The 13,873-nt window shown below is 35.8% G+C and overlaps 1 protein-coding gene across 1 annotated transcript in view; it reads left to right on the top strand.

The window, feature by feature from the left end:
• LOC120526031 (lysophospholipid acyltransferase 2-like) overlaps nt 1–13,873 on the top strand; it is a 282,728-nt gene that overhangs the window by 256,745 nt on the left and 12,110 nt on the right. Inside the window, exons 8-12 of the mRNA XM_039748870.1 lie at nt 3,118–3,310; nt 6,658–6,761; nt 6,856–6,920; nt 10,550–10,682; nt 13,338–13,489. Coding sequence (XP_039604804.1) covers nt 3,118–3,310; nt 6,658–6,761; nt 6,856–6,920; nt 10,550–10,682; nt 13,338–13,489 — 647 coding nt within the window. The remainder of the gene's footprint in view (nt 1–3,117; nt 3,311–6,657; nt 6,762–6,855; nt 6,921–10,549; nt 10,683–13,337; nt 13,490–13,873) is intronic.

Genomic DNA, 13,873 nt, shown 5'->3' with positions numbered 1-13,873 from the left:
AAAACAGGCCAAGAAAATTGTCAAAAAGAATTGTCAGAAGGAGGCTAAGAAACAGTAATTGGTAAACCTGATTTTGGGGCATAATAAAATAGAAATCATAAAAATATGTTTATTAAACCAGAATATTTTCCTAAAAGTCAACGATGCTCTGATCAATTGGCCGCCAATCTAATTTGTCTGATGTTGTACTCCAGAGAGATAGTATTGCTCCTTTACCCAATGTATTATGGTAGTTTAGGGAATTCATTTATTTTCAAATTTTTTTGGCCCCTAAACATTAAGCAAACCCGAATTTAACTTTGGTAATAAAAAATAAACAGGTAACACTTGTGGCCTTCAATTTATATATAAATATACCACTTTAATATAGAGCATAAAACTTTATGCTGGACCTTAACGTAAAAGTGAGTGAGTCAGTCATTAAAAAAAATATATATATAAAAGATAAAAATCATTGCAATCATTATCAGAATTGGCCAGTTATTGTAATAGGAAACAGGTGATTGGTATCAGCCCTAAAAAACCCTGATCAGAGCATCCCTACCAGAACTGTTTTAGCTTTGAGGAGTACCCTGTATGTTATGAAAAGGATACTCCATCCAAGTATGATATTTTTTATGTTACTTACCCCATGTACTTTGTAGTGGTTGCTGAGAAAACTTTTCAGTCTTCATGTTTTCATGCAGAACGGAGAGAAAGAATTTTATGGCATAACGGAACTCAGCAGTGACTAGTGCTGTACAATGGCAAACAAAATGAAACATTTTCTTGAAAAAAAAACAAAAATCTCGCATCACTCATTTTGCATTATCCACAGATGACAGAGAAATTGCAGTTGGGAGAGAAATGTTTTCAGTAAATTATTAACATTTACAGGTTGCTTTCCTTAGAAGTGACAGTCTGATCATGAATATTTTAGTGTTTGCATATTCTTTGTCAGTTGGAATGCAGATAAGTGAGGTGACTTGTTTAGTGTTTCACAAATAGTTATCTGTGATGCTTGAATTAGAAGCCTTGTGTATTATAGTCCAATGCTTTACCCAATCAATTAATGGAGATTCCCATTGTGACACAGACTAGTCCTTCTACAGTATGTGCTTTCTTAATTTATGTGGATTTTTCTTAATTCCTACTTTTTCGCCTTTGTTTTCTCAAATACCTTACTCTCATGTGAATTGTAAGGGAAAAGCCATACAAAATCATTTTGAATACATATAACTTTGGTCCGATTACTCCATTTCTATTGGTGCCAGAGGGTTCTCTTTTAAGTTAAAGCATTTATCATACTGGAACCTACATTTGCGCAATATAAAACCTTCACCGTCAGAATGTAGCTTCCATGGCATATACAGTAGTTGCAATCATCTCACCCACTAATTCACTTCCTTAGTATTTCCTACTTGTAAATAATTTGTTTTTCTCCTCTCTCATTATTTCTCCTCTCTCATTATTTTTGTTGTCTTATTGGTGCCTAATACTATTAAACTTTAAAAAAACTACAGCTCTTAGGCAACAACCTTATTTTTATTCTACAAAGTAAGGGAAATTAAGGGAAACTAATTTGATTAAGGGAAATCTAATGTTACCCAGGTTTTAAAAGAATTTAAAAAAATCAATTTTTTCATCGACAGTCATATAGTAGGTGTGAAATGAACATGTTACCACATTGCCTTGAGATATAGCATAACATAAAAGTATATGAGAAAAAGAAAAATTAATTACAAGAAAAAGAGAAAATTTAATCATGTTCATTTGACGAATGTGCTGGTGCTGTGTTGCTTACGCTTACTGTATAACAGTCACACGACACAGAGCTTGGAAATAAGAAGGAAGGAGTTTTGATAGGTTATTTGACCTTACTATTTTTTTGGTTCAGAAATCTAGGCTTGTGCTTCATTCCTTGTTCTAGATCATCTGCATATTATTTTTGACATTGCTTAGATTTACCCTTTTGGAGTTTATCACTTTTTCTTTTTACCTCTGCCTGCCCATTTATGACTTGCTTTTTTAGATTGCACCAGTTGGATAATATACTTGCTTATATAAAATTATTTTTTCTTAAAGTAGCATGTCTGTTTCATTGTTGGTGCACCCCAGCCTTATGTCTGATAAATACTGTTAGTGGTGTTTTATGGAGCAGGGTGCTGTACTTTGTTTCCCTCCTCAGTTAATGGTGTTATGTGCAAGTGCATCAGGCTGGCATGCATCTGATAGTCTGGCACATTTTAAACATGAGCTTTCAGTCCATCACAGAGCATGTTCATGTACCCATACTGACACATGTGGGGCCAGTCTAGGGTTAACAAGGGACTTATTACACCTCCTTAAAATTTCTAAGCAAACTCTGAGTACAGTTTCACCCAGACGAAGGGAGTGCATGCAGATTTGCCTGTTTCAATATTTGGTTACATAACAAAGCCTCAGAGAGAAAATTGATTCATTCAAATCTGGTCATCACAAAATGGTATCTACCAGCTATCCACCTGGCGGTCCTAATTCATGATTTTAGTATAAGCACAAATTCTGACATGTGTTTTCAAAATAAAATGTGGTTCAGATATATAGCATCCATTCTGAGGAGTCTTTCGTTTTGCCATAAATTATTTACTAGATCATTTTAAACTTCAATTAAGAATTCCACATATTATGAAAGAAATCATGAGTGAAAAGTGTTTAAGTTCAGAAGAACTCTCTAGTGGGTGGTAACTGATGCCATTTAAAAGGCTTGAACTTCAGTTCTGCTAAACCCACCCAAAATGTATGTGTAATCTAATGTCATAACTTTACCACTGTCTTCTTACATGATTACAGCAGAAATACTTCCATTAACATATGCAAGTTAATTTGACTCTTTTTGCCATAGAGCAATGTCAGTGTGGGTGTGCCCTGCAGTGGGCCAGTATCCTGCCTTGCTTACACTGCTGCCGGAATAGACTCCCACCCTCCCGTGATCCCAAATTGGATTAAGGGGATAAGGAATGTATGTATGTATGTATGTATGTATGTATGTATGTATGTATGTATTTTTCTCTTTAGGAGGAAATGAAGAATAATATGAATTACTATAACTTGCAGAAGTTATCTTTTAATTGTTTTTTATACCTCTTTCTATTTCAGGCAGATGTGATACACAAGTTGTCAGTCTGTGCAGTTTCTCTACTGGTTTACCTCACTGTCTCGAAATATTTTTCAGTGGAACACACTATTGATGACCACTTCATTTCATCAACGCCATGTTATATCCAAGTTATCTATTTGTATATCGCTATGCTGGCCACTAGACCCAAATACTATTTTGCATGGACTCTTGGTAAGTGCTGGATTAAAATGTAGTAAAAACAAGTTGTCAGTGCATAATTTTATCTAAACATAAGTTTGTGTTATTTCTTTCACATTAGACATTATCTAAATAAAGCTGATCTGCACCCCTAATATGAATAACATGGTAATGTTATGAAACCTTTGAACTATAGTTACTGTAAACTTCTTTAATCCTTTTATTTGTGTGTATTGACTGATGTCCTATCCAGAGCTGTTTGTTGCTTTGTACCTAGAACTTTTAGGATAGGCTCTGGTACCTTGGTCCCTGAATCAATTATATGAGTTTGACAATGTGTGTGTGTTTTAGTATTATCCTTAATGCCGTGGATTATACGTGATAAATGGAATCGACATGAACTATTAATTTTTTTTAATAACTTTTCTGTCAGTTAAACACAGAAATTATGTTTCTTACTAGTTTTTGACATGCAGGACAGTGAAAATTATGGGGCATTGCTCAGAAGAAACACATTTAAAAGATTTTGATGTGTAAATAATTAGTGAAGGTAGAAGACTTGAGCAGTCAGACATATCTGGTGAAGCATCTCTCTGGAGACAGACATAACAGGCTTAGAGTTAAGTGAAGATTTCCATGCTGCATGTTTTAAGTTTTGACCTTTTTATAACAGGTAGATAGTACTGAAGTTCATTTGTTTTCTAAATTGCTAAATTTGTGAAATTATTTAGTGTGACAGTATTTTCAGATACAGCATGCTTATGATATGGGTCCAAGTTTGATTTGTGGAACATATGTTGTAAGCATTTGCCTAGGGAGAAGAATTAATGTGAAGACAATTCTTTTAATGATAACTAATAATGCATCATTGTGTTCTTTAAAACAATGGCTGGTACCAAAAATTCTTTTTCTCATACTGTACATTTTTTACACTTAAAGTAGATGTCCAGAAATCAGAGATGTGGGTCTCATGTGCATAATGAAGTAAGCTTTAGAAAGTGTTAATTTTATTAAGCCATGTGTGATGTGTAGATTTTTAACAAATGTTTAGTAATTAAGTTAGGCAGATTTTTAGATATGTTTATTTGCTGTCTTCGTGTTGCTGGGTTTAGTTGTTTGTTTGTGAAACATGGTTCAAAACTAATCATTCTTCTTTAAAAAAAATTATGAATGGTGTTTCAAGCATTTCACAAATTTCTTTGTTTTTGAAGAGTTGCTTTCACTAATGTTCAATTCACAAACAACTGTTTGCTGATACCACTTATTTTTTGTCACATTAATTTTCCTCTTAAAGATAAAGGCACAAGTATATTTGTTCCATGTTTATCTACAAGCTTAGCCAATCCACTGAAAGTAAACTGTATTTTTGAATTATGAAAGCAGATATCATATGGTGGGAATGATACGGTTATAACAAACTTACTAGAACTCAACAACCAGGCAAGCCTAAAGATTTTTTTGAAAGGACACACACAAGGTTCTTTTGGAATTATCTGTAATACTGAACAGGCTGAAAACTTATTCATGAAAGTCATTAACGTGATTGTTTCCTGCCTTCATATCATTGCTTATGATTTAGTGAAATAGACACTCTATTCATATTGATTATTCTTTCCATGAGTATACTTTCAGTCCTGTAGCAGCAGCTAAATAAAAGAACTGCAAAAAGGAGTGATAATCAAGCAATCATCTGGTGACTAACAGACACAGAATATAGCTTTGTATGGGAACACTGTTCTAGCCAAGACTGGATTACAGTTTTCTGGAAAATATTGGCTTAAGACTTCATTTGGTGCTAGGATTGAACTCTTGAGCTTGGCCACATATAGCACAGCACAGAAGGTATAATACCTATGTTCAGGATATTCGGATTTTTTGTATTTTTCTTATGAATTGACTTACTGGACTTTCCTGAGCCTACACACAATTGTATGACCTCTTACGTACAGAAGTTCTGAATCTGGGCATCTATTCACTTTCAGTTTTTTGGCAGTGGTTTATTTTAGTCTCACTTTACAGGATTCAGTTTCATTGCTTTTATTTCCTTTGAATTAATCATATTGTTTAAATCTTGTTTACATTGTTTACATTTTGTCACAGATTGAACAAAACATGCTTAAATTATGACGTTTATTTTGTAAATGATTTTTTTTTTTTTACCCTTTTTTGAGATTTGTGTGTTTGATTGTGGCTGACCGTGTATACTTAAGAGAAAAACTACATATGATTTTCTGTTCAGTATGTTCAGAAATATGCAAATCGATGCTGAAAAAACACGCAACAACCTAAAGTGACTGATTAACCACAAGCCAGTGGTTTGCAACATTGGTTAATTTGAAAGATTTTAAATATTAACTCCAGAAAAATTATATTGAATTATACTCTTGTATAGGGCGGCATGGTGGCGAAGTGGGTAGCACTGCTGCCTCGTAGTTAAGAGACCCAGGTTCACTTCCCGGGTCCTGCCTGCGTGGAATTTGCATGTTCTCCCCATGTTTGCATGGGTTTCCTCCGGGTTCTCCAGTTTCCTCCCACAGTCCAAAGACATGCAGGTTAGGTGCATTGGTGTTCCTAAATAGTGTGTGCTTGGTGTGGGGGTGTGTGTGTGCGCCTGCCCTGTGGTGGGCTGGCGCCCTGTCTTTGTTTGCTTCCTGCCTTGTGCCCTGTGTTGGCTGGGATTGGCTCCAGCAGATCTCTGTGACACTGTAGTTAGGATATAGCGGGTTGGATGATGGATGGATTGACTCTTGTATAAGTTTAAAAAGATGGAGCATAAACATTTAACAACTAAAATACAAAGTGATTTGTCACAAGAGAAACATATTTAAGCAGATTGGCACCATGGTAAGGACATGACAGTCTGTGTTCTTAAATGACAAATTCTATCAATTTTAGAAAAAGTGATGTCCTTCATTTTCCTTGGTAACTTCTTCATAAGATCAGAGACAGCTCATTTCAGTGAACATTATTTAACCTCTACACTGACCCTAGCAAAAATTCTCTGCAAAAGACAGTGCAGTTTCTGACAAAAATACGTTTAATCCAAAATGATGATTGCATAAATTATAATACATTTGACTCTTCTAGGTTGCAAATAATTATCACATACAAGCCTGTATCATATAAAAACTGCTGATTACAAAAAAAGATTAATACCAGTCATAAATATTTTAATCTCAACACCTCCCCTGAAATTCTGGGTAGGCATAAAACTAATATTAAATTATATACAGTATATACATCACTCAATTCAAGATGCCTCCCAGACAAAAAGTGACTTTTATATAAACAGGCTCAGTAAAAAGAATGTGCATTCATCTTATTTGTACTGTATCAGTGACAGGGTTTTAAACTGAGTTTGCCTTTCCTTTTTTTAATAGCTGATGCAATCAACAATGCAGCAGGTTTTGGCTTTAATGGGTGCAAGAAGGATGGCACGCCACGCTGGGATTTAGTATCAAACTTAAGAATAGCTGATATAGAGGTAAAGCATTTTTTAGAATTACAGCTTTAATGTATAATTTTTGAAAGTAATAAACATGATATTTTATTAACTAGTTGTTTTAATTCTTTTGCAGTTGGCTACAAGTTTTAAACTATTTCTGGATAACTGGAATATACAGACATCACTATGGCTGAAAAGGTATACAATTAGGATGGTTTGGAAATAGCTGGTATGCAAATTTGTTATGCATATGCCGTGCCCTTAACAATTAAGTAAATCTACAAAATATGTGAATAACGATAACAGAATGAAAACAAAAATAAATTAAATGATTCCTTCCATTCCTTGCGATATTCATCTCTTATTTCTCAACCTTTGCTCTCAGATTCCTCACACACTTTCCATTCAAGTCTTCCTTGAGTCTAAAAGCACCCAAGCTCCCACCGTCTATTTGATTTCATCCCATTATTTTTAAGGGTGGCTTCAAGTTTATGTATGTATATACAGTAGTATCTTACAAAAGTATTCTTTCTGTATAGTTTCAAACATTACTGAATACTAAATAATAAGTAACATATGGTTTCCTCTAGTTTTAATAATATTATAGGCCTCACATGTTTAAGAAAAATAATTGTCTATAATTTAAATAAGCTGTTTCCTTAGGTATTCAGAAATTAACACAATAATATTTGCTTAAGCTACCTTTTCCTTCCATAACAGCTTTAAGTAATAATAAAATAATTTCTTTTATGAATTTCCCCTTGGGATTAATAAAGTGTCTGTCTGTCTGTCTGTCTGTCTGTCTGTCTGTCTATCTATCTATCTATCTATCTATCTATCTATCTGTCTGTCTGTCTGTCTGTCTGTCTGTCTATCTAATATTCTCTTATCAAAACTCGGCTGCAAGAGTCCTTACCCGAACCAGCAACAGCGAGCACATCACACCCCTCCTGCTCCGTCTTCACTGGCTCCCTGTGTCTTACAGAATCGAATATAAAATCCTACTAATAACCTACAAAGCCTTAAACGACCTTGCGCCAAACTGCATCAGTGACCTTCTCCATCACTATGTGCCTGTCCGCCCACTAAGGTCCTCTGATTCTGGCAATCTTGTTGTGCCCCACACTAATCTACATTCCATCGGTGACAGGGCCTTCAGCTGTATAGCACCCAGACTCTGGAATGACCTACCGAAATTAATCAGATCAGCTGACTCCATGAATTATTTTAAAAAAATAACTCAAAACTCATCTGTTCAGGAAGGCCTTTAGCTCTGCTTGACTTTATTACCCTTCTCTCAGTCTACCTCTATGTCAAGATGTTCATGTAACCGGTGTGTGTGTTCTTGACCATCAGTTATGTTGTCTGTTAGGTTTTTCTCTGAACTTACTATCTTATTCTTCTTTATTTTTCTGGTTTAGTAAAATGCTCTATACTGTATACCCTCCTGTTCTTTCTTAAACTCTGTAAAGTGTCTGGAGCATAGGAAGGCGCTATATAAATAAAATGTATTATTAATGTATTATTATAATTGATTTTATTTATATAGCATCTTTCCTGTGCTCAAGTATTTTGTGGTAGGAGTCTACCAGCTTTGTATGTTGGTTGGGTGTGATTTCATCTCACACAGATTCACAGATTTACCTACTATAATGACACTTTTGGACTACCATTTGTAAATTGTGCCATACATTCTTCTTGGATTTGTGGTGTTTGATTTGTATGGGCTTGTCATGCATTGACTTAGTCCAGTCATGCTTTGGTGAATTGCTCTACTGAAAGATCAATATGCTCTCAAGCTTCGGTTATTTTAGCACACTGTACAATGCAGTATTTTTCAGAACTACTTTACATCCATTCTTCCTTTCGCTTCGGTAATCGGAATGACTTCTGAACAGAAACAGGTGCTAGATCATAGATTCACAATTAATGTCACAGACATTACAGCTTCTCAAATATCCTCCACTTGACTATGTTACAGACTAAAAGGATAATGTGTCACGTACTGCAGGTCATAAAATATACAAGTACTTTAGTATTGTTTTTAACCATGGTGTAGGTTTGATACCGTAGAACTTTGGTAACTTTTTGCATATCATTATTTTATGATCTCACTGCTCACAGGTGATATAACTCCATGTTTATGTCCTTTGTACTACATGTCAGTTTCAAATAAAATTAAACACTCACTGGAAGTGAGAGCAACTCTGTCATCTTACATCTGATTCTATAGACGATTTTTGTTTACCAGGCACAGAATGACATTGGTGCTGTAACCCTAACTCAGTATCAAAAGGTTGAACACAGAGCCAGGAAGGCAGGGTGTGAGTGCTGATAGTGGTGCAACATTGTTATATTTTGTAATGTAATAACATGGTCTTCATTTCGCATTTACACAAATTACTACAGTCTGCACATGACAGGTGAAATCTGAGGCAGGCTTCTCAATATCACTAAATGTGCACCATCAGCATGAGCACTCTAGGGTACATACAAAGAGAAAAAAAAGGAAAAATTCATTGTCATCATTTGTGGGCAGCCGTCAAAAATGTTTTTTTGTTTTTTTTGCTTTAATGAGATGCAGGATTGTTGCATTTATTGTGTGATTTTTAAAGTAAAATGTATGAGGCATTGTAAACAACATTGTGATGTCAAAATATTTTACATTTGAAGAAGCTGAATTATTAATTTTTCTGTAGAAAATTCATATATAGCATTATGCATTGATACACTTCTAATATACAGTATGAAGATTTTTCTGTAATGCAGTCACATCACACTAGGACATATCGTTAAATATGCACTTTTGGCTGATGCCTTTATCCAATGTGTCTAATAAAATTTGAGATATAATTGGTTACATTTCTTTGATATTTCCAGTTGGAGCTGAGGCAGGTAAAGTGACTTACTTTTTGGTCACACAGTATCAGTAGTGGGATATAAAGATTTGAACCCACAGCCTCAGAGTTTGAAGTCCAAAGCCTTACCCACTACAGGGAAGGAAAAAAAGACTGAAACTTTGTGATCAGACAATTGCAGCAAAAGTGTCAGGCGAAGAAGCTGCGTTGTGAATTTGTAGATCTTCTTGGTGAGGTGGGCATAGAAAAAGGTACAGTGGTGCTTGAAAGTTTTTGAACCCTTAATCTACCTACAACTAGATTAAGAAAACAATAAGTAAAAAAGTTACAGAAAACATTTAGTTGCAGTTATTGCTGCAAAGGGGGGTCACACTACATACTGAAAGCAAAGGTTCACATACTTTTGCCACTTACAAATATGTAATATTCAATCATTTTCCTTAATAAATAAATGACCAAGTATAATATTTTTTGTCTCATTTGTTTAACTGGTTTCTCTTTATCAACTTTTAGGGCTTGAGTGAAAATCTGATGATGTTTTAGGTCATATTTATGCAGAAATATAGAAAATTCTAAAGGGTTCACAAATTTTCAAGCACCACTGTACATACAATAAGCTATTGTTATTCTCTGGTTAATCTGGTCTCTAAGTGATAGTTAATGGAGTATACAGAATATCACAAGTATACCTGTGATTAAATAAACGTGTTGACACACCCATTGCAAAAAGTAGAAGAAATTACAGAGTGAATTTGACAGTAGGTTAAGAATAAAGAAATAAGAAGGCTCAATAATTTGCAAGGCAGCATTAGGATATTAGAATTAGATGGGTGGATGTGTGGGTGAATGGATGGGAGGGTGTTTGGGTAGGTACTGTTTTTTGAGGCTTGTAAGTGCATGTATGCTATTTAAGAAGTGAAGGCATTGGAGAGATGGCAGTGTCTAATTCTTTGCTTTTTTCTGCTACAGAGTGTGTTATGAGAGATGTCCATACAACCCCACAGCTGCAACATTCTTGCTTTCAGCGATTTGGCATGGTGTTTATCCAGGATATTACCTAACTTTTTTAACAGGCATATTTATGACAATGGCAGCACGTACAGTAAGTAATAAGAATATATAAAACAGTGTTTAATTTTAGGTGATTGCGCTATGATTTCTTGAGATGTGGAAATTACTTTATCAGGAGGTGGGCTTTTCTGGGGCAGAACTGGAAATGATGTCTTCTTGGGTAGAAACAGAAGTGACATCGTGGGAGCCAGATAGAATTTCCTGTATTGGTCACCCACTTCAAGGTCTGATGGGGAATGATATTCTTTTGAGACCTTTAGCTGCCTCCCATGTGCATGTGTGCGACAGGGTTTACTACATTAATTGATAACTTTCTATCTATCTACAGTGCATCCGGAAAGTATTCACAGCGCATCACTTTTTCCACATTTTGTTATGTTACAGCCTTATTCCAAAATGGATTAAATTCATTTTTTTCCTCAGAATTATACACACAACACCCCATAATGACAATGTAAAAAAAGTTTACTTGAGGTTTTTGCAAATTTATTAAAAATAAAAAAACTGAGAAATCACATGTACATAAGTATTCACAGCCTTTGCTCAATACTTTGTCGATGCACCTTTGGCAGCAATTACAGCCTCAAGTCTTTTTTGAATATGATGCCACAAGCTTGGCACACCTACCCTTAGCCAGTTTCGCCCATTCCTCTTTGCAGCACCTCTCAAGCTCCATCAGGTTGGATGGGAAGCGTTGGTGCACAGCCATTTTATGATCTCTCCAGAGATGTTCAATCAGATTCAAGTCTGGGCTCTGGCTGGGCCACTCAAGGACATTCACAGAGTTGTCCTGAAGCCACTCCTTTGATATCTTGGCTGTGTGCTTAGGGTTGTTGTCCTGCTGAAAGATGAACCGTTGCCCCATTCTGAGGTCAAGAGCGCTCTGGAGCAGGTTTTCATCCAGGATGTCTCTGTACATTGCTGCAGTCATTATTCCCTTTATCCTGACTAGTCTCCCAGTTCCTGCCACTGAAAAACATCCCCAAAGCATGATGCTGCCACCACCATGCTTCACTGTAGGGATGGTATTGGCCTGGTGATGAGCGGTGCCTGGTTTCCTCCAAACATGACGCCTGGCATTCACACCAAAGAGTTCAATGTTTTTCTCATCAAACCAGAGAATCTTATTTCTCATGGTCTGAGAGTCCTTCAGGTGCCTTTTGGCAAACTCCAGGCGGGCTGCCATGTGCCTTTTACTAAGGAATGGCTTCCATCTGGCCACTCTACCATACAGGCCTGATTGGTGGATTGCTGCAGAGATGGTTGTCCTTCTGGAAGGTTCTCCTCTCTCCACAGAGGACCTCTGGAGCTCTGACAGAGTGACCATCGGGTTCTTGGTCACCTCCCTGACTAAGGCCCTTCTCCCCCGATCGCTGAGTTTAGATGGCCGGCCAGGTCTAGGAAGAGTCCTGGTGGTTTCAAACTTCTTCCACTTACGGATGATGGAGGCCACTGTGCTCATTGGGACCTTCAAAGCAGCAGAAATTTTTCTGTAACCTTCCCCAGATTTGTGCCTCGAGACAATCCTGTCTCGGAGGTCTACAGACAATTCCTTTGACTTCATGCTTGGTTTGTGCTCTGACATGAACTGTCAACTGTTGGACCTTATATAGACAGGTGTGTGTCTTTCCAAATCATGTCCAATTTAACTGAATTTACCACAGGTGGACTCCAATTAAGCTGCAGAAGCATCTCAAGTGTGATCAGGGGAAACAGGATGCACCTGAGCTCAATTTTGAGCTTCATGGCAAAGACTGTGAATACTTATGTACATGTGCTTTCTCAATTTTTTTTATTTTTAATAAATTTGCAAAAACCTCAAGTAAACTTTTTTCATGTTGTCATTATGGGGTGTTGTGTGTATAATTCTGAGAAAAAAAATGAATTTAATCCATTTTGGAATAAGGCTGTAACATAACAAAATGTGATAAAAGTGATGCTCTGTGAATACTTTTCCGGATGATATCTATCTATCTATCTATCTATCTATCTATCTATCTATCTATCTATCTATCTATCTATCTAATATAGCACCTTTCATATCTATATATCTATCCATCCATCCATCCCTCCATCCTTCCCAGATGCTTCCAGTATAGACTTTGGCATCCTGTGTCTCAGAGCTGTATAAGTAATCCAAGATGGTCATTTTTTTTTAACAGACATATTGAGGTTTCACTGGTAATATTTAAGAACCATTAAAAATTGTGGCCTGTTGTAAATATATATTCTAAATATTTTATAAGACTTTGATGTTTTCTGCACTGGGGTGTGTGGTATCTAAGCAGTTATTTATATAAACTATTCAGTAGTCTTCACATGTATTAGTGCTCAGTACATGTTAAAGAGTGTCACTTTATTTGCCATTAGACATAAGTCAAAATAATTTTACCGTACTTAATTTCAGTTTCCTGTAAATGCAAGGAGTCTCTGAACCAGTATGACAAGTTAACCTTAACCTACTTCTATTTTAACAGGAAATCAATACACAGGCCACAGAATATTGAATGTTCTTTGTGATGTGGATACTTTTAAACCAGGGTCATTGTCATATAGATTAAATGAAAAGAAAGACAACAGAGGTGGTCTAAAATCCATCATAAGGATATTTAATTTTGGTAGTTTTAGTAGCTATCTGAATAAACCCAAGCTATCAGAATGTAAACCTGCTCTTTTTTTCTTCTAGATAAGGAACAATGTGAGACACTACTTTCTTGGCTCTACCACACACAAATTAATTTATGATATATTAACGTGGGCAGCAACTCAAATAGCCATTTGTTACACAGTAGTGCCATTTGTATTGTTGTCTGTGGCACCATCTCTGAAGTTTTACAGGTAAATACTTAAATTTTTCTCCTTTTTGGAAGAATTATATATCAAATTATTTATTTCTACAGCAACCATCTCTGCTGAAATATTTTCTTTTCTTTACTTATGATGAGCCTGTAATTGTCTTACATGTAATAGGCTAAGTGTGCATGTATTGGCCATTTTCCATATGTAGTCTAATGCAGTATAGTACTTTACTTTGCTATGCATTACTTGGTCAACAGTTTTCAACTTGTGAATGAGCAGCCTCCTGTTCTAGAGGTGATAGAATATGACAGCAGAATACCTCATAAATCAGAAGAAGCAAAAACATATTTTAGCAGGCTAGCAAATTAATATTGCTAGTATATGATTGGAATGAGGAATAATACAGGATTTTGTTATTTATGA

This window comes from Polypterus senegalus, chromosome 3, assembly GCF_016835505.1.
Source record: "Polypterus senegalus isolate Bchr_013 chromosome 3, ASM1683550v1, whole genome shotgun sequence".
Classification (NCBI taxonomy): domain Eukaryota; kingdom Metazoa; phylum Chordata; class Cladistia; order Polypteriformes; family Polypteridae; genus Polypterus; species Polypterus senegalus.
The sequence above is the reverse complement of the archived record's forward strand: the minus strand, read 5'-3'. Positions and strand labels throughout refer to the sequence as shown.